General features: G+C 44.4%; 1 protein-coding gene across 1 annotated transcript; it reads left to right on the top strand.

Moving 5' to 3' along the window:
* Positions 1-101: 101 nt before the first annotated feature.
* On the top strand, positions 102-19,970 carry LOC128414549 (vesicle-associated membrane protein 2-like). The gene is made up of 5 exons (XM_053389975.1): positions 102-353; positions 13,595-13,718; positions 16,450-16,608; positions 17,152-17,203; positions 19,101-19,970. Coding segments are annotated over exons 1-5 (354 nt in total). The 5' UTR covers positions 102-351; the 3' UTR covers positions 19,118-19,970.
* The last annotated feature ends 1,653 nt before the right edge of the window (positions 19,971-21,623 follow it).

Here is a 21,623-nt window from a genome sequence, read left to right as displayed (position 1 = left end):
AAGAAATAAAAGAGATGTTGGCTTTTCACTGTTTAGCCCTCTTTACCAACGCTACTCAGCTGCTTTGGATTTCGTTCTTTCTTTCCAGGCAGGAGGAGGATTCAGAACTCCACCCCTGCCGGCTGCCCTGGGACTGCCACTGATACAGAAGGTGGAAAGCAGCGCACTGACTCCTCGTCTTCGCGGGTGGGAGCGATGAGGTGCAGACATGCTCAGTAGCTTGTGCCTTCGCCTCAGCAACAGTGCCTACAATCCTAAGAGGCTGTTTGCATCAGAAGGAGAACTGGAAAGCCATCTTTGCTGGCGACTGAGAGAGAGAAAGGGAAAGCAGAGACTATAAAAAGCGGAACAATGTGAGTATCGCCTATTTGGTTTTGTCTTTAAAAGGTTCGCCCTAGCAGCGCCGATGGGCTTTCTGTGGGGGCTCCAGAACGCGGGTGATGTCGAAGCGGCGCTCGGGCGCTGTCCGGCAGCTGTGGTGCTGAAAAACTCCGACTACTCAGCTTGAGCTATGGGCGTGTTCCTTCCTCTACAACTACAGGAGGGCTACAAGGCTTCGAGGGGTCGAGATTCCTTTGCGGGGACACTCCAAACCCCAGATAGGCTTCTGTTTTCAGTAGAAAGTGGGGAAACTTGGACCTCTGGAGGGTTTCTATTTAGGAAAGCCAACACAGTCCCCGGAAAGTTCATGCCTGCTTAGGAACCATGAAAAGTTGCGATTTGAGCTTTTGTGCGATGGCTTTTTGTTCTGTATTTTGTTCTGAATAGCAGAAGCGGATTACCGTGGAACACAAAACCTCCATTTGTGCTTTATGAGGTATAGCCGAGTGGTGAATGAGGCTGTAATAGAACTCCACTAAAGTAAAGAAGGAGTTCACCCGTGATTTAGCATTGGACCTATAGACACTTGAAGGTAGTCATAACTGGCAGTTCAGTAGGTAATATACTTTTCTGAGATTACATTACAAGATATATGTTGGTAAAGAGAGGGCTGGAAATACTCAGTATTCTGATTAAGACACATCTCCAATACATATTTCAGCTTGATGTACAGCAAAATAGTGGTCTGATGCCTTCATTTTAGCAATGGGTGGGCCAAGTAGTCCACACTGAGGTGTGCAAAAATTTCTTACCTGCCTCCTTGTGGGCTGAAAGCTTTAAGCTAGCAGTAGGAAGGAGCAAACAGATGACCATCTTGCTTTGCAGCTGACTGTAATTTACCCAGAACCTTCCTCTCCAGGGAGAGCTGCAATGAAGTGGTCTAACACATACTTTACCTGCACAATATCTTGGCTTCATTCTGGTCTCTGGCATATTCAGCAAAGGACTTCAATGAACCCTGGCAAACAAAAACAAAGAAAACTGCAACCATGCAGGGCAGGCAGTACTAGACAGACAGACTGTTAGCCCGACTTGATATAGGTCATTTCTTTATATTGTATTATTTATTATATTTACACACTGCTTTTCAGCCAAGATTGTCTCCCAAAGCAGCTTATAATTAAAAGCCACACTGTAATATAATTAAGGGTATCAAGGCTGGGGGCAGTAGCTTTGGGCACCTGGCAGAGGGTGATACACTTTAGGTTCCATGCTTTTCTCACCAGAGAGAAAGGGCAAAAAGACATAGGTGGTGGCTGATATTGAAGATACCAGTTCACAAGCAGTCTGTCTGTTGACCTGCAGAGTCTTCAGACCATGGGAGTTGGTGTGTTTCTCACAAGGAGGAGGAGGGAAAGGAATTGCAGATGGACTCAGGGACTTTGTATCTACTTTGTGTTTCTATATCCACTGGCCTCCTGTGAATCGACCTATATCAGGGTGGGGAAACTTTTCCAGTTTGAGGGGCACATTCCCTTCTGGGCAACCCTCTGGAGGCCACATGTCAGTGGTGGGTGGGACCAGAGGCAAAAGTGGGTGGAGCCACAAGTGTGAATTTTACCTTTGTGCAGTAGGCTAGTTTCTGTACATGCTCACATTCCCTCTCCATCCAGGCAAACAAGAATAATTATTAGAGTTCAAGGTACATTCCAGCCATGCAGAGTCACTCAAGCAGGACAGCTAGGCTGGGCTGGACAGAGTCCCAAGGACTAGATTGTAAGGTCTGGAGGGTGGCATTCAATCCTCAAGCCCGAGATAACCCATCCCTGCCCTAGATGGTCATTTGTGCTGAAAAGTATGTTCACACTTCTGCTCAGACACAGAGTAGGATACTCATTACTATTATGGAAATAAGACTTTATGATCTGCTCAGGTCTCTAAATCTTCAATAGCTTTCTGTGTTGTGTTTCTAACATTCTTATTTAAGCAATGTTACAGCAGGGATGTGAAGCCTGTGGCCTTCCAGATGTTGTTAAGTTCCACCTCCTATCAGAACATCCTCTATTTAATATGTATTGAAATGTTTTGGAAAGATAGTAGGAACCCATGGCAGAGAACTTTACTGAATGATGACAGTTGTTAAATCTATTTTCTGGTTTTCACATATTTCATTCATATTATGGACATCAATATTTATAGACAGATATAAACTGGAATGAAATTATTAAGGCCAGTGAATCTGTGCAAAGCTAGCCCATATGGGCATAGTTGTGTTGATTGCTCCAGAACACAGACAACATGCCACTCAGTAGCACTTATCAAACCACTACACAAAATATGAAAGGATGAATAGCCAGTTTGTCACTGAAAATATGAGTTACATTACCAGTTAGGCACATTCTGAAGCTATGGGATAAATATGAGCTAGTTTTTCTCTAGGTCAAGCTCACCTGAAAATAGAATGTGGCTGCATGATGCCAGCTTTTTATTCCCAGATACCTCCAAGCTCCAGAGATTCATCTCATGCCAAGCCAAGCCAAGCCAAGCCCATGGAAACATAGATCAGTGCTTGGAGCCAAGCAGATACAAAAGAACCCATTCATCAGTGGGTGTGCCCACCAGGCAGGGAGCAAGTAAAGGCTTTGGAACATTTGCAAGGTCTCCCGTGCAGGGGCTGGCTACCCTGGGCTGATTTCAAAGGTCATCAGTAAATGAGCAGGTCAAGCATATGACAGCCCTGACCTGTGCTCTTCCAGCAGTCCATTGACTGATGGGGAAGGGTGATTGAGATAGAGAGGAAGAGTGCCAGAGGGAGGGAGGGAAAATGTTTTTTGCACTGGTTCTGCCCACCTCTGCTTTCTGCTCACCCTCCACTGGCATGTGGCTCCTAACAGATTATCTGAAGAAAATTAAGCCCTCCACCCCTGCTCTATTGCAGAGTGAAGTGGATAGGGAACACCTTACCCAAGACAAGCCACTAGGCTGTAGTTGTCCCCGTTCTTACATGAATAGCACCTACCCCCAGGTAAGGTGCTCCCAGAAGCTATAGCCCTGTTAGATTTACTTTAGAACCAATATGGGGGACATTTTTCATTATGAGGGCCACATGAAACCTTCCAGGCAACTTTCTGAGGGCACTTCCCTATTGTGGGTGGGACCAGAGATAACTGAGCAAACTAAAAAATACCTTTGTACATTCGGCTCATTTCTACACACACAAGCAAATTTCAAGTTTGGATACCATGCTAATTCTCACAGGGCTGTAGATTTTACAAAGCTAATTGTACATATGTTTGCACAGTCTGGCTTTCAACACCCAGCGTCCTAAAATAGTGGCATGTAGTAAATACTTATGCTTGCCTTTTAAGAGATTCACAGATCCTGCCGTTCTGAATAGGTACATCATAACTGAATTGTTTCACATTTACATACCATTAGAAATGCTTTCCTTCTTCCATAGGTATGACAAGACATTGGGCATGATTCATCTAAAGTTAGTCATGCCTGAAGCTTCGCTCCTGTGCACCCATACCTTAGAGTAAGCTCCATTGAACACAACAGGACTTACTTCTCAGTAGACATGTATAAGCTTGTCTCATAAGGAAAAAAAGCATTTAACAACATTATATACTGTATGTCACTGATCTATCCCCAAGGAGCTAAGGCGAAAATTGATTGCCTGGATTATTGAAGAGTAAAGCCACTGACAGCATCCACACAAAATTTGATGTTGGCTATCAGCCCCTTCAGGCAATCAGTTTCTTAATCAATTATCCTGATTTGCTTGCACTCTATAGGATAATTCTTATTAAACAAGCACATAACTTAAGATATTTTTCTTTTTCTTTGATTTAAAATAAAACTCATTTAACTGTGTAGCTATTCTTCCCAGACACTGCTTGGTTTGATGTGGCACCTTGTATCTTTCCAGCATTTATAAACTTGCCCTGCAGTTCATGCTATTGCTGCTGTGTTGCCTAGCTGTGTGTATGCAAGTAGGCAGGATGACGTCAAATACCTTTATTTGCGTGGGCTGTTCTTTGGTGATTAATGCAACTATTTCCTGCTGCCACATTACATAAACTGTACTAATAGGCCTTCTATATTTATCTTGCTTTGTGTGTTTTCTAATACTTCCATATTTATTCAAAACAAAGTCACATACAAAAACCTGACTGGGGACTCAGGGTGGCTTACAGCTAAAATAGAAGCAGCCAAAAACATTGGGGGAGGGGAAGCAATTAAACATTAATAGAACACACACACATGCATATATATGAGCTATTAAAACAAACAGATCATTGCAATGAAAACATCACAGCACCAGCCTTTTCCTTAAAAACAGTCTCCAGAAGCCTGCTGGAAGTAGGAAGTTCCAACAAGATATTAGATAGGGGACATTACTCTCTGGTAGAACATTAGCGCTGCATAAAGCAGATCTTCAGTTTAATCCCCATTCTGGCCCTGGTGAGAACTAAGCTTGAACCTCTAGTTGATTTTTAGATGCCCAGCCATGGTGACCCTTGATGTCAGCCTTGGTCATAGTGACTAGGAACATTTTTTACTGGCTTCAGTTGGTGCACCAGCTGCACACTTTCCTGGACAAGATGGACCTGGCTTTGGCCATTCATGCTGTAAGCACACACACCCTGTATGAAACGCCTCTGAAGACAGTTTAGAAATCTGAATTGATTCAATTTGCAGCTGCCAGAATGTTGATTGGTGCTCGCAATCATACAGCTTTGAATCATCAATGAAGAGATGTCAAAATGTGTGTCTCATCCAAACACTGCCTTGAGGGGGAGAAAAAGTTAGAATGGCCATTTTGGCTACATCAGCACTTGCCTTTGAACATGGGAAATAGAAGGGATGACCATCTCCCTGCACCACCGCATGCTGCTTATTAGGTTGTTCTGTATGAAAGGGCAAGTCTCACATCATCAGATACCTTGATAACATCAAAGCATGTTTACAATCTTTTAAAATTAGATAAAGAAACATTTGGAAGCCTTTGGGACTTCCGTAAGCAAGCCACCAGCTGGAAATGTTACCGCCAAAGGATCATATTGGAAATGTCATGGGTGAGTGGGAGTCAAAGATGGGTGCGCTGGGACCTGACTCAGTGCGTCACACTGGTCCCCTGTCTCACTTGACAGCTTCACTGGTCGCAGTCATCTCTGTTGTAAGTGCTTCCCAGGGAATGAGTCACTGATTGAATGACCTTCTGTTCCTGGCATCCTGGCCTTCTGTCACCCTGCAGATGCATTGTCTTCCATTGTTACACCTGGATAACAACAGAATCTTTTTCACTGGTGTGGGTTTCATGCGCTTTTAGCTTTTGCACATTGCCTGATTGCAGGGGTAAAGCAGGTTTTAATGGCAGCATATAGATAAAATGGAACATTCTGTTGTTATAGTCTCATCCCAGGAAATGACTTACCCTCCTCCCTTTGTTATATCTACCTGTAGAGGATGATGAGTCAACACTACTGATTCAACACTTACTGTTCAATACTCTTCCATTCCTGGATGCCTGTTAAGTAGTTTGCAAATGATCGTGGACAGTGCAGAAGATTATTCAGCCCTCAGCTTTGCAGGAGGCTTATTCTACCTCCTACACACGCACACACCCCTACCATTAGGGCAAGCAACACAGCTGCCTCAGGCAGCAGGTACTGGAGGGTGGGAAGCCAGTGATGAAGCATAAGCATTGGAGGGCACAGCTGCGGATTCCATACAGGGGGCTGCCCAGTGCTCCCTAAGTTGCCCTCCTGCCCTCAGGTGTGTTGAAGCATGCTGTCCCGTTGACAGGGTTGAAGTAAGATTCAATTACCAGTTTGGATTGAATGCGGAGGGTGTGTCGAATGGGGAAAGGGGGTGGTCCTTTGTCCCAGGCAACAGAATGTCTTGGGCAGACCAACAAGGATAGCTGCCAATGCTTGCTACTTATCGTTCACTTCATAAAATCATAAGGTTGTGGAGAGGGGAAGACTTTACCAGGCCCTCCCTTGCCCCATCAGTCTCTGAAAGGTAGATCTATGCACCACAAATGGAGAAGTGATAGTGATTTCCTTTCCCAGTGCCTCTTTGGGAGTATTAATGCTTGAAACTTTTAATGGTAAACCTGTGATGCAGGATGGATGAACCAAACAAGTAACACTAAGGCTACCATCCTATACACTAGCAGTGGGGAACATACAATGAGCCTGCTGAATCAAGTCAGTGGCCCATCTAGTTCAGCATCCTGTTCTGACTGTGGCCAACCAGATGCCTGGAGGAAACCTGCAAACTGGACCTGAGCACAAGATCATTCTCCCCTTCTGTGGTTTCCAGCAACTGGTATTCAGAAGCATGACTGCCCCTGACCGTAATCTTTGGCCTCCAGAAGTTCCTGACCTGTGTTTTTCCCTCTCCTTTTCCTAGTATTTTTGTGTCCCCTCCTCTCTTTTTTCACCTCCAGATATGCACCGTATGTTAAGAATTGTTAGACTTGGGAAAACAGGCATAGAAATAGAATTCCTCCTGTGTGTTTTCACACATCCTTAATTGGCAGTGTTTACTAAAAGTATGCCAAGTTTAGGGACTGGGCATGGCTGGAAGTAATAAGCAAGAATCTGGTTTTATTGGTACTCTCCTCTGATTGCGGTTGGTCAATGGTTAATGGTGTGAATAATCATTTTTAAGGAAGAAAGATCAGCAAGTACGTATCACAGATGAAAACACGTTTTTACGTGCTGTGCAAAATGTGTGACAACCCTTGGCGTAAATATATTCACTGCTTGTACCAACACTTTTGCTTCACAGGGACAGGAAGTCTTCATATCACACAGTCTTTGATGACTGCGTGCACATCTTCATGAGCATAAAGATATAGTGATAACTGCAGGCTACTGCATGCTTCCTGGTTGCTGTTTTAAATGGCATCTGAATGCTTTTTCTCCAAACAATTTGCACTTGATTATTCTTAGCTTCTGTCCATGCCCTGGAGAACAAATCTAGAAATCGTTGATGCAAAAAGTAATTTTGTCAAGTACATATTGAAAACTGCCCATATTTTCAACCTCTTGAAAACCCACCCTTTAAATTTTGTTCCACTCACCTTTATTAGGAAAAAGCCTTGGATGAAGGGCGGTATGGAAATTTAATAAATAAATAGGGCTTACATAGCTTGACTAGACTGTGTACCCTGTGGGCATATCGACACCATATGTTTAAAGCACTCTTATATCACTTTAACAGTCATAGAAAGTCCTGGGAAGGGCTTTTTTTCCAGCTGGAACTCACCAGAACTCAGTTCCGGCACCTCTCAAATGGGCTCCATTGCCTTTGTAAGAGAACAAGGGAGGCGCTCATGGTGAGTTCTGGCCAGTGATTTGTGGCGACCTGTACCAATCAGGATGCAGGAGTCAGAGGTAGGGGAAGCTTCAGAGCTGAAGGGTGGAGCACAGGATGGGCTGGAAGAAGAGGAGGAAGAGGAGGGTCAGGCACGTGAAGGGCTAGGTGCTTCCCCACCCTCTCCTGCACCACTGTCATCCAGAAACATGAGAAAATTGAAGTGGGAAGAGCAGAGGCAACTTCCACACAGGCGTAGTCTCTGGCTGTACGCACACAGCCCATTGCGGGGAGCTACCTAAACTGGTGGAGGGGGAGTGGCCCCTGTTGCTGCAGCTGCTCCGTAGAGCACAGGCCTGGGAATAGCTGCCTAGATCAGAGGTCGGCAACCTAAGGCCCATGGGCCACAAGCGGCCCATGAGGGTTGCTTAACCGGCCCATGAGCCGCCCCCGAACTGAGCCACTCGCTCGGCTAGTCCCTGTGTGCTGTGCTAAACCGGCGCAGCACAGCACAGGGACTCTCTTCCGCGGCTCTGGAAATTGCTTCTGCGCATGCCCAGATGCCGGAAATCACGCCTGCACAGGCGCAATTTTTGGTGTCTGGGCATGCGCAGACACGATTTCAAGTGTCACACTGCACCGGTCCAGCTCACAGAGGATCTCCACAGGAGTGATCCAGCGCATGCCCGGTAAGCCTTGCCAACCCCTGGCCTAGATCCTAGACTGGCGTGTGTGGGTATTCGGAGCCATAGAATGACTGTAAGTGCCAGCTTGACAATAAAGAGCTAACTGTCTGCTGTGTGCATTCCTTTGAGTGTGGAGTGACTTTGACACCTGGCCTCCAAGGAGTATGCCTCAGCCATCGTTGCCGCTGCAGTGGCAGCAGCAGTGGGCAATGCATTGCTTGGAGGCTGGCTCTGCTGCCCCTGTGGATCCTGCGGACTGAAACCTCACCTTGCCTCATGACTAGGCCAGTCCTATGCATGAGCACTGGAGTCCAGCAACATTGGTCAGTCTCATCCCCAGTCTAGGCAAATCCAGCTTTCCCCACCTTTATGGATTTTGTCGTTCTGCTGTAGAGACAGCTGCGCTCAGTGCTGATTGGCTGACAACGGCAATCAGTCTTATCCAGCACATGTTGCAATATTTTGCACACTGCTTGTGCTCATTTGGGACCCTGCTTTTATGAAAAGCGCAATCAATTTGTAAAATACTGTGTAACGTTTTTGGGGAGGGGGCTGTATCCTTGGAGGGAAATAAATCCTTCTCAGCAGCACAGTGAGAGCGCCGGCAGAGGAGAGTGGCTTTTTGCTTGCGAGCTGGAGAAAGTGGGGCCAGAGCACAATGGGGACTAGCAGTTTTGGATCCAATGTGGCAGCCACGAGAGAGAGACAGGACCCACTTGCGGGTGTAATGCTATAACCCCTCCATTGTAGGCTCAGGTTGTATATATGTGTAAATAAACCATATATCATGAAGACAATCTCTCACTGTCCAAAAGGAAACACAGAGCCTGCTAAGCCCCTAGTAGCCCTGGAATCTCTCACTATTCAGAGATTGGGGTGGCATGTAACCCAGTATTATTTAGCATTTATTGCAATGGTGTGGTCTCTTTGATCACAAGGTAGAAAAAGAGTTCCCATGCTTATGAGGTAGCCACAATTTACTGACCTGTGGAAAAGATTTCAAGGAGACTTAGGCTAGTGGCCGAACAGGTGTGTTCCTCACATGGGGTCCAAGAAGATCCCGTCTGAGTAATATATTCCATCATCCAAACTATCCAACTTAAAAAAGGAAACAAATTTATGGACCTTATACCGCAATAGGTCTTCCTTCTGCTGTGTGAATATTACTAAGTGCTAACATACAGAAGTGATTCATCTTGGTGCTTGTCAGATGTGTTCGTTGTGGATTCAAGGTGAGCAAATGCTACCTTCTGACTCAGTCTGGCTTGAAGAAAGAGCTGGTAGATGGGATGGCAGGTAATAAATCCACTAGTTTAGGGAGTTGGGTCTGGTTAATACAATAGGAATCTTCCACGCCTGTGATCCTGTATCTGTGAGAGTAGAGTCTATAAGAGGAAACCTGTCAGACTGGTGTTAGCTGCTCAGCTAAGTTTCCATTATTCACATTTTGAAAGTGTGCGCTCTGTTGCCTTAAAGACAATTTTCTCCACCTCTCCTGGCTGGATGCCCATCATTGTAAGATGGAGAAAAATGGGAGCTGGGCTAATGCTGGAAGCTGGGGACACATGTGGTGCTCTGTGCTTGGCTTAGAGATCCCTAGAAACCTACTGGGGAAGCAAGATCTATAGGAGTGTTAATGCTGTGAGGTCCCCCTCCCACCAATCCTATCCTCCCTGGAGAGAGCGGTAAATTGGGGTGCCACCACTGAGAAGACCCTTTCTATTTTATCACCATCACCATCATCATCATCATCATTTATTAATACCCTACCCATCAGACACTCTGGGTGGCTTCAAACATAATAAAAACACAGCAAATGTCAAACATTAGAAACAATCCTAATGCATGGAGCTGCCCTAATAAGACACCTATTTGCAAGCAAATCATAAATTAATAGATTGCAATTTTGTGAGGACTATTCAGATCAGCTTTAGAAGTCACATCTCAGAACATCACTTATTCTTTGCTGCACCACTCTATTTAAAATATATTTTTTTCTTGATAAGTCATCTGCCGGCATGAATTGTAGACATTCTGCAGTATGTAGGCATTCTGCAGCATGTAGGCATTCACAATTGCAGGGATGCGGGTGGCGCTGTGGTCTAAACCACTGAGCCTCTTGGGCTTGCCAATCAGAAGGTCAGTGGTTCGAATCCCCGCAACGGGGTGAGCTCCTGTTGCTCTGTCCCAGCTCCTGCCAACCTAGCAGTTTGAAAGCACACCAGAGCAAGCAGATAAATACGTAGGTACTGCTCTGGTGGGAAGGGAAAGTAAAGGGTGTTTCTGTGCTCTCTGGCATTTGTCACGGTGTTCTGTTGTGCCAGAAGCAGTTTAGTCATGCTGGCCACATGACCCAGAAAGCTGTCTGTGGACAAATGCTGGCTCCCTCGGCCTGAAGTGAGATGAGCACTGCACTCCATAGTTTCCTTTGACTGGACTTAACTGTCCAGGGGTCCTTTACCTTTACAGAGGAATTTGCAAGCCTCTCAGCTTGCATATAAACCCACTGCAAAGCCTCTTACAAACTGATCTTCATTTCTCACAGCATGGCAATGTGTCTTTGGTAGTAGGCAGTGTTACTAATGTCGTTATATGCTGTATGATCAATCATTGCAATGTTGGCAGCCAACTGATAGACTCTGCCCTACCATAGATGGCAACCACTGTCAGTAATGAGTTATAGGCAAGCAGCAGAACAATAAATTCATAGTTAAAACAATAGATTCTAACAGCAGCACACAAACAAACAGAGGGTGACAAACCACACACTTCCTGGCCCCTTTGCAGTTTCCTAGGGACTATTCCAGCTCTGTGCCTATAGTTTTCAAAGTGAGAAGGTGAAAGATTCCAGGAACTCTAGAGACATTCACTGGATGCCTTGTAATATACCCTAATAACACACTATTAGGCTGTGTACACACCACATATTTAAAGCACATTCCTTCCTCAAAATAATTGTGGCAGCAGGGGGAGGAATCCTGCTCAGCTGGCCAGAATTCCATGCAACCCCCTTCTTGATTCATGCAACCTGAATCAGTTTTCATCCCATCCCTAATCATTTGCTGTTATATGCTGTTTCATTTTTGCATTTTGCTTCATTCCCAGGAATTTCTTTGGCACTTCTAGAGGAGGTTGGCTGTCTCCCTGTGGGATTAAATGACGAGGGACCTTTCAGAAAGGACAGTGAGTCACAGGAGTGTGGGAGGAAGGAATCATTAGGAACTGTCAGGCCAGTGGGCGTGAGGAAGACTTGCTGGCCGATGTTCAGCCACCAGTACAGATTGGATCTGTCAGGAAACCTCCAAAGGGATGTTTTTGGTAATAAAAAACAGGCTCCTGGAGAGAAAAGACTTGCCTTGTGGATTAATTTGAACAGAAACAAATGCCAATTTCCTCTCATTCGTATATCAATGTTTCAGTTTTGTTTTCATTCTTTACAAACCTTAGGAAGCTGACCTCAAATGTGAAATGTGGATCAACGAAGGGAGGTGGTGCAGATCAATGGTTAAAGCACTAAACTTCCGGGCCTGAAACTGTGCAAATAGTTGCCTTGTGCATTCCTAGATTTATACATGGGACAGTGATGCCCTAGGACAAAGTTGAGGAACCTTTTTCAAGCACTTTCCGTTGCACCCCATGAGGGGAAATGGGATGTGACGTGCCTGGGTCCCCCTTCAGTGTGCAAAATTCTGGCTGGAATTCGTCCTTCAACTGTGAAAATGCCTCTTACTTGCCTGGATGGAAAACAATGTGTACATGTAGAACCTCTGACTTAGGTGTGGCTGAAATGTAGCCTTATCAGGCAAAAGTAAGAGTCACTTTTATTGGTCCCCCTACTTTCAATCTGGCCCTGGTTACCACAGGCATCCAACCCAACCCAGCCCTGCTTCTCACCTTCCTTGAGGGATTTTTTCCCCTTCTTCAGGCTGGAATGTGCCCTTGAACTGTGAGGGTGCCTCTTCCTTGCCCGGACAGAGAATGGAGAGATAGATATGAAAGTTGTGGGGAGAGGAATAGAAACCAAAGACTTTTGTGTGGCTCAAACATAGCCTACTATACACAGGCAGAGCCTCAAATTAATTGCACCATCATATTTTTGCCTCTGGCCCTAGCCACATTTATCTATTTCCCCCCCTTACATTGATATCCTGCCTTACATTCATCCTAGAAGCCAAAATGGCCTGCATGTGGTTCCCTTCAACAAGATGGTGTGCTCAGATACTTCCACACCACAGTCTGTGACTTTTGAGGCATGTGGTTAAAGGCATGTGGGTATGGAGGGTATGGAGTTATGCAACCCCTGAGCCAAGGAGATAATTAACTATACAACCTTTAGAAGGCATCTGAAGGCAGCCCTGTATCTGGAGGTTTTAACATGTATGATGTTTTATTATGTTTTTCTATATGTTGGAAGCCACCCAGAGTGGCTGGGGCAACCCAGTCAGATGGGCGGGGTATAATGATGATGATGATGATGATGATGATGATGATGAAATAGGACATCCTGATTTTCATCAGATAAATATTGGAGGGTATGTGTGGCCCCCAGAAAGTTGCTAATGACACAATATGGCCCTCAAATTAAGAGATCTGCTCAACCGTGTCATAAAGGCAGGGGCAAGGGGTGATATTTCCATAGCCAGCATTCTGGGAGAAGAGAGTGGGGTTGGCTGGGTGCACTCTATGCCTTTAAAGCACATTTGAAGCACATCCTTTCCCCTCAAAGAATTCTGAGCACTGTAGCTTGTTCTCATTTTCTCAGAACTGTAACTTAGCAATTAGAGAAAAATACAACATTGCGTGATGCTCCTGCCAGTGGAACGTTGGTTAGGATGTAAGCCATATCATACAAGGGTGAAGGAATGACTGCCGGGTGTGGAGCACACATCCACCTGCAGACAAGCCACAGCTGTCTGAACATCATGCCCTCTATCTAACCTTTGGCTTTCTCAGTGGTCTGCCATGCCCTGTCTGTGACCTTTGTCTCCTTCATCACACATTGTTCAAGGGGGAAATGACGCGGTGGAAACAGGTGCCAAAATCACTTTGTACCACCCCTCGATCTCGGGACTGGAAGATGTGTAAAGGTCACAGTCCAAAATGTGTCTGACTGGTTTTGCATATTGTGCTAATAAAAAGAACCTCGGCAGAGCTAGCTGGCAGCTTGCTTATGCACAGCTCACCTGCATTACCAACTCCTGCCTCATGTCCTTCACTTCACAAGGGTATAAATATGTGCTGGGTTTCTGATTTAGGTCAGCAGCAGCTCCTTCCCAAGGTGCAGGAGGAGCCCCCAGTCCAGGTGCAGCAGGGGCTCCACTCCAGACCAACGTGACCAGCAATCGTAGGCTGCAGCAAACACAGGCTCAAGTGAATGAGGTGAGCTGAGCACAAGGCACCTTGCGTTGTCTTTGTTGAGGTCTGTGGATTTCAGGATTGTGATCTGGGTCATCTGTTGAGTGCCAGTTTTGAATATGCCACTCACCTATGGTGCACTGTCATTGTCCCAAGGAGAAAACTCATGTAACAAATTCTGCATTGTTGTTGTATTGTGGTGGTCTACCTTTTTTCATGTTTCTTGAAGTGACTAAGGCTGCAATCGTAGCCCCACTTACCTGGGAGTAAGCTGCCTGAATTCAATACTTCCAAGCGGACATGGTGAGGATTGAGTAGCTCTTGTGTCTCAGGTTCTGTGCATCGTCTTTTATGTCTCTCATCTGCCTTAAAAGCTCTTGTATGTTTAAGGCAGAAGCTGAAGATGGAACAGGGCATAGCTGGGGCAGCTTCGGACAACACAGACAGGCATAAGAAAGCGACAGGCACACAAACTCTCACTCCTTCATGCATCGACAGACACAAGAAGCAGAGTCAAACACTGTATCTCATCAATGCACAGGACACAGCTAACATCACTGGGAGTTTGTGGGAAGAAATCCACTAAACTAGGGGTGGGGAGCCTTCATCGCATGAAGCAATTCCGGCCCAACAGGCGACCTCCCCATTTGGCCCACTTGGGGTGGGCGATGAAGAGTAGGTGAGTTCCCACGAGGCAAGACACAGTGATAACAGCAAGAACCTTCATTGACTACATAATTGGGTAACAGGGGCAAATCAACTGCTTATATACATTTCTGAAAGCCTGGGCCACTCCCACTCCCAACATGATTGGCTGTCTAAACTTCCAAGCTGCAAATCACAACTCAGAGTTCAAGGGCCAATGGCAGCAGCCCAAACCCTGAAATGTTATGTGATTGGACATCATGTATCAAATCAGAACACAGGAGCTCAGAATCCTTAGTCCAGACTCAAGCTCAGGGCAACACAGACCACTGAATATATAACAGGCAACCCGCCTTTTTGCACTACTGTTGTTATTATCCCTGAGCTCAGAGCTCAGCCTGCCACTGCCACCCACCAGCCTCTGCAAATCTGCTGCTTGCTTTTCCCCCCATGCCTGCTTGAGTCACCACTTCTGTCTCACTACTCTGCACTTGCATCCGCCCTCACACATACAAGTGAATGAGCCAGTCCACCAGCCAGCCAGCCAGCAGGCCAACATTTGCTGCTTATCGACCACCTTCTCATCTCCTGCCACCTTCTTGCCACCATCAAAGACCAAGGAGAGAGGTGAGAGCCAATTTGCATTTCAGCCACACGAGTTAACAGCAAACAGCAGATTTCCACCAGCTGCCTCTTGTCCCAGAACAAACCTGCAGCCAAGCCAGTTGTGTCCCCTCCCCCTCTACTTCCAAGTCAGCTGACAGCATTAAGTGGCAATGTGGGAGCAGCAGCAGGAACAGAAAATCTGTGCTCAGTTTCCTACAAAATACTGGCATTGGTATTGGGGAAATGCAGTAGTCCCACAAAAGAATCATTGCATTTGGGGGATTGCATTTGGATCTCACAGAACAAGCACATAACAGTTCTTGTCCATTTGCTGCAATTTGGAGAAGTGGGGAGTCCATCTGAAAAGATCCTTAGAAAATGTCCATTAATATGTGGTGCCATATTAAACATATCCTCAAGGTGGCACTAAACAGCCACACCATAATAAAATCTATTACTATTACAGTTTTGGGTGTTTCTGTGAAAAATGTCAAGCTGTTGAATCAGTTCGGTATTATTTGCAGCTGTCATTCACTGGAGTACTTCATTAAGAAAACTTTTCAGTCTTGAGTGTTTCACTTTCTTCACCGTTAGCTGAAATTAAATAGTTGAAATTAGAATTCTTTGGTTGCTTCTTCATTTAAGATAGCTACTCTTTTCTCTCTCTAAATGGAAATAAACAGCCCTAGCCTTTGGGTGTTTCCTCCAGAATTAAGTATCACTTAAGGGGCTTATTTCCTGGCAAGTGCGATTAGAAATGCAGCCTAAGACATTTACTTAAATAAAAATTTTATTGGTTTTGCATAAAGTTATACACAATAACTATAACCATTCCAAATCATAAAAATAACAAGGTTCTTTCAAACCTTCAGACCTCCTTCTCCCTTCCATAGGTTCCATTTCTAAAAAGTTTTTCCTTTCCTTTTTCCCTGCATCTTTTACCATTATCCATCTATTATATAATCATAGTAACCAAAATTCATTTCACATTGCAAGTGTCATTGTATCCCTGCCAATGATTTTAACTGTCTACAGTGGCCTTTTAAGAATACAATAAAGTTATTCCAGTCTTTTTAAAAACACTTGTTCTTCCTGGTTTCTGATCTTTCACGTTAGTCTTGCCATTTCTGCATATTCCATCACAGCCTAAGGCGTTTAAACCATCAATCCCTGCCTTGTATTTGACTAATTCAGTTGTTCCTCTTTCCTGCACAGAGCAAATAGACAGAGGGGTTATTGGAATTGGCAGTAGGACATCACTGCTTCCCCCAGCCCCATACCTGACACCTGCCCATGAATTTGCCCATGGTCTGAAGATGCTTAGTCTCACCTTTTGGACGTTGCACAAGTTTGAAAATGCGGTGGGGGGGGGGCACAAGGATGAAGAGCATAGCTCTCTGTTTCTCCTTCCATACATTCATTCTCTGCATGGAGGGGAAAGACCTGACTAGGCCTATAGGTCACCACCCCAGTGTTTTACAAGCTATTGATATGTCCATTTCAGGTGGTGGATATAATGCGAGTCAATGTGGACAAAGTACTAGAAAGAGACCAGAAGCTTTCGGAGTTGGATAACCGGGCGGACGCCTTGCAAGCTGGTGCCTCCCAGTTTGAAACTAGTGCAGCTAAACTGAAGAGGAAAAACTGGTGGAAAAACTGCAAGGTAAACATTACTACTGCAAGGGTGTAATCAGGACATAGTTCCAAAAGAACGAGTGCAAAGATTAAACTAGGGGTGGCCAGACATTCAGCCTGCTGCTGCAGCCGCTGTGTTTTTATTTGAACCCCAAGATCCACCAACAAAAGTCAGGTGCAAAATAGATAGAGGTGGGAGGTCGTACACATCAAATTAAGGAAGAGAGCACCTTTTCAGTACCAGAACTGAGTTCAGTACTTTCAGATCAAACCTCACTTCTGCATTTCTGCCTTTCACCGGTCTGATTTTGGTGGGGGAGGAGCCTAATTGTTTTAGCTATTGTTAAATGACTGGGAGTCAGAAACCCCATGGCAATCTGTTGCAAGTTGCCCAGACATCTTACGAGTAGATCATGATCTACCGGTACTTTTCTTACAGCACATGTTTGTTGCCTGGGAAATCTGAAGTATCAGCTGTAGAAGGCAAACAGCCTGTCCAAATGTACAGGCAAAGCTAAGCTTTCTCTGTTTTCCTCCCCTGAACTGACTCTCCCTCTCTCTCCCTCTCTAGATGATGATCATCCTGGGTATCGTATGTGCAGTCATTCTCATCATAATTATAAGTGAGTGGTTCAATTCTTTGTTTTGAATTACCTTCACATTTCATTTCATGACTACTGACAAACTGTTCTGAAGGTAAAAAAAAAGAGTGAACAAATAATTTTACAAGTTTGGAATTTCCCAGTGTCTCCTTCTCTTACCAACCCACCCCCCAAAAATATCACCAATGCCCCTTCTCAGTGTTTTTTTGTGAAAAAAATGTTTAGGGGTACTCGCATTCTGTCTGAGACTCAGGAAATGAGGCCGCCATCAGGGGTAGCAACAGAACTGAAGATTCATAGTGCTAGAGAAGAAATTAAAATTTTTAAAATGTTTAGTTTCTTCTCCCATTAGATTCACAAAATGCGTACCCCTGCATCCCCCAGAAAAAAACCACTGCTCCTTCTATAAGGAGGCACACTAAGTAATGCTTCCTTTATAGCTGGCTTGTTTTTGCTTAAGTATCCATTGTATAACTGCTTAATTTTCTCATTGCTAAAGGGACAAACCTTTTTCATGATGAAGTAGAACACTTACGTAATTATAAAAGCTCTAATCTTGGTCTTAAAATCAACAACAAAAGTCTTTCTGAATCCAGGGTCGGTCATTAAATTAGCTCAGTGCTGCAATAGCTGGACAAAGCCCTTCTGGTGGCTTGGTAGGGGTGGATTAGGAAACCTGAAACCTGGAAAGCTTGAGATGTGTTGAGATTTCATCATAACAAGGTGTATGCGTAGGACAGTAATGTATTTATTTTAATACTGTAAACCCACATTCAATGTCCTGTTAAGGAAAGCATTGCCATATTTAGAATATGGCATTGCACCTGAAATTATAGATTTATCTTGTACAATACCCATTACAGTTTTATGACACTGCAAACCTATGCACTGTGCACAGGATTGCACCTTGAAGGTAATATATTAATAACAATCTGGTTTGGTTAAAATAACCAACACTACCAATGTTTCACTGTGACTACCAGCATTTCAAAAGGGTTGCATTAAGTTAACCAGTTTTGCTATGAGCAAGAGAAGAAAAAACATGGCTTTTAAACCTACTTGCTGCATTAAAATTGCAGCATAGACACAAGCATATGACAATAATTTCATCGCCTTGTGGTAGCTATGGACAGATGGACTTCAGTTAGAAACGGGACTCAGCTTGCAGGTACTTCTGGGTCCACTGCTGTCGCTTGAGGCTCTTGTGGCCTCAGCAGCATGGAATGCCTACCATCAGGTTGGGCTGGTACCCTATCCTCTGGTAACCTCTAGGTTAGATTACTGCAATGCATTATACGTGGAGCTGCTCTGAAGGTCATTTGGAAACTTTAGCTGGTGCAGAATTCAGCAGCCTGGTTGCTCACTGGGGCAATATGTTATGGACTTCTAATGCCGATCCAGGCCCAATTCAAAGTCCTGGTTTTGTGGAATGCACTCCCAAGGGAGACTTACCTGGTGCCTTCTTTGTGTATCTTTTCGTGCCTGGCAAAAGCACCACTATTCTCCCAGGCCTTTGGATAATTAAACAATTTATGGTCTTTCAAATTGTTTGGTAGGGTTATTGTTTTTGCTTGTTATATTGTTATGTATTTTTGTGTTTTTTATAGTAAACCACCCTATGAACCTCAAATGAAGAGCGGTGTGTGTGTGTGTGTGTGTGTGTGTGTGTAATATCCCTCCTGACTTCAAATGACCTCCCCCACTGCCCCATTTTTTTACTCAAGTCCTGCTAACTCCAGTACAAAACTTGGACGTAGCCGTGAATACCTTTATTTGCTTACTTCATTTCATTTCATTTTTAAATTCGCATATATAATTTTGTCACTGAATTTCTCTTTGTGTTTTGATTGGATAAGCATGCTCATTTCCCTGACTGAAATATTAAATATTTACCTTCTTCATTCTTCTTTTCTTCCAGTCTATTTCTGCAGCTGAACCACTCGTGGCAAATGGCTTGTTTCCTGATAATCTCTCAAATGAAGCCTGCTTTTTAATTCCTTGTGTCTTGGGGCTCTTAGCCTGCAACAGTATGTAAGAATTCAGTGATTCAGTGTAGTCTGATTTTGTTTCCCTTTTGGTATTATGTCACACACACACACACACACACACACACACACACACATTGTATGTGTGTGTGTGCCAGCAAATACTGCCAACCAATGCCACTTATTGATCTCTCACTGTGTCTTCACATGTGCCCATGCTGACCTTCAGAAACAAATTTTTGGAAACCATTTAATATATATATGTTACATTGAGCAAGAAAAGTTTTGGAGTTTGTACGTAAAGGCACCTTCCAAAACAGGTATGCGTGATTAGATATCGGGGCCATCATCCTCAAAATGTGCCTAGGAGACCTCTGTCTCAGTGATAGATGATTGTCGTGAAAGCTGAGCACCCACTAAATATGCTAAGGTCAACAAGAGCTTCATATCCACTGGGCACTTTATCAGCAAGTGTAATTTTACTATCAAAAGGAGGTATCAATCCCAATAAGACTTAGGCTCCAAAGCAATGAGAGTTTCTAAATTATTTGTATAGAAACACAAAGATGGCTTGCTTAAGCCATATAGTCTAAACTTGGAGCATCTGGCTTAGACCTCTTTACTGGTAGGGTTCACATGGTGACATGGGAAATGCTTGATAACCCTGCCTTCCCAAGGTGAGGGGCAGTGACCTAGTGAAGTCCAATAGGACAGCTTACTCTATGGTCTTAACCCCTTCATGTATTAATTAGACTCAAGCACGTTGCTAATATGAGGCTGGATATCCCACACCACCAACAAAGGAGGGACATTTCAATGAGGACACCCTCAAACCTGAAGCCAGCTTTGTCCATCACTCTAAGCATTATACTATACAGTGGTACCAAATGGAATCCATTTTGGAAGTCCATTCGACTTCCCAAACATTTGGGAACCAAGGCGCAGCTTCTGATTGGCCGCAGAAAGCACCTGCAGCCAATTGGAAGCTGCGTAAGCTGCGTCACACATTTGGGTTCCAAAGAAGGTTCAAAAACTGGAACAATCACTTCCAGTTTTTAATTATTCGGGAGCCAAAACGTTCAACTCCCAAGGAGTTTGAAAACCAAGGTATGACTGTATTGACACAGGTACACCACATAGGCATAGCCAAGGTTTATTTTAGGAGGGGCAGGCTTTATGCTGGGGGGGGGGCAGAATCGAGTTATCTGTGATGCAATTGGTCAGTTAAGTATTTTTATTTATTTACTTGATTGGGGGGACAGCTGCACCCCCCAGCTATGCCCATGGTGCACCAACCCTAAGAGCATTATATTAAAAGAGGGATAGGAAGTGCTCTCTGACTCTCCCAGTGTTGTTAGACTCCCATTCCCATCTGCCCCAGCTAGCATGGCCAGGGATGATGGGAGTTGTAGTCCAACAACATGTAGAGTGTTGCAGGTTCCTCATCCTTGTGTTCAAATGACTACTCATAGGGGAAATAGACAGAGTGATAGATACGCACACTTCTGGACAAATAACACATGTATGTATATTAGGAAAGAATAAGCAATGCCTAAAAAAAGTATGCAGGGAGTATATGTACCAGTGAGTGGGCATTTCTCTTTTTCCGAAGCTTTCTTAAGTTTTCAGTTCCTTGGGATGTTTTCAGTTCCCTCTAACGTCAGGAGACGGGGGGCTTCAGACTCTTCCTGGCCTCTGCTATTTGGCCTAGAGGGGGTCTTAGCTCACCATCATAGGGGAGATTTGAGAGCTTACTTCTCTCTCTTTCCCTCCTGTGGAAAAACTACCATTCTTAGTGCCTTCCTTCCTTCTCCAGTGCTCTTGCTACTAAATTTCCTTGGCCAGACCGTCGCTCTCTCATTCTCTTCTGTTGTCCTCCTCCTCCTCAATTTTCTGAAACTTTTAAGAGTATGATTCTTTGTGATGAAAAACACATGTAACCTCTGACTTGCACCTTGCAGGATAGAACACTTCACATAATTGGCTACTTGGTAAGCAGGTGATAAAATGGAACCCACTATTCTGTTTGTTGTTGCTTTTTTAACCCCCCCCCCCAAAAAAAAATCAAGTCAAGTCCAGCCTTAAAAAGCCACTTTATGGTCTCCTCCTGAGTTAAGAAACTCTACTTTCAGGACAGGGAAATATCTTGAATATATAGGGCAGATCAAGAAAACACATCTCATTAGCAATGTATGCACATACTCCTAAAAGTAGAATTTTCTATACATGTGATATGCAGTGCATACTGTAAAGTCAATGACTATATTCTTTGCTTAGAATGAACCGAGGACCTTGAAGTAGGAAGGGAGTGTTCGTTCAGGCTCACAGTCATGTCTCCAGTTTGTACTCCAAGCAGAAAGTACTGTACATTGTTCAGCATATTAAACCCAAGCAGCAGACGGCTGTCTCTGCCTTCTTGACCTGCCACCTCTAACCAAAACCTTCTTCCTTCTCTT

The sequence above is a fragment of the Podarcis raffonei genome, chromosome 5, assembly GCF_027172205.1.
Source record: "Podarcis raffonei isolate rPodRaf1 chromosome 5, rPodRaf1.pri, whole genome shotgun sequence".
Taxonomy (NCBI): Eukaryota; Metazoa; Chordata; class Lepidosauria; order Squamata; family Lacertidae; genus Podarcis; species Podarcis raffonei.
The sequence above is the reverse complement of the archived record's forward strand: the minus strand, read 5'-3'. Positions and strand labels throughout refer to the sequence as shown.

Bases quoted from the DNA above. Each gene is read 5' to 3' on its own strand.
- LOC128414549 (XM_053389975.1), top strand. The intron at 13,719-16,449 runs GTGAGCTGAGCA...TGTCCATTTCAG, and splicing joins CACAGGCTCAAGTGAATGAG to GTGGTGGATATAATGCGAGT. The intron at 16,609-17,151 runs GTAAACATTACT...CTCCCTCTCTAG, and splicing joins ACTGGTGGAAAAACTGCAAG to ATGATGATCATCCTGGGTAT.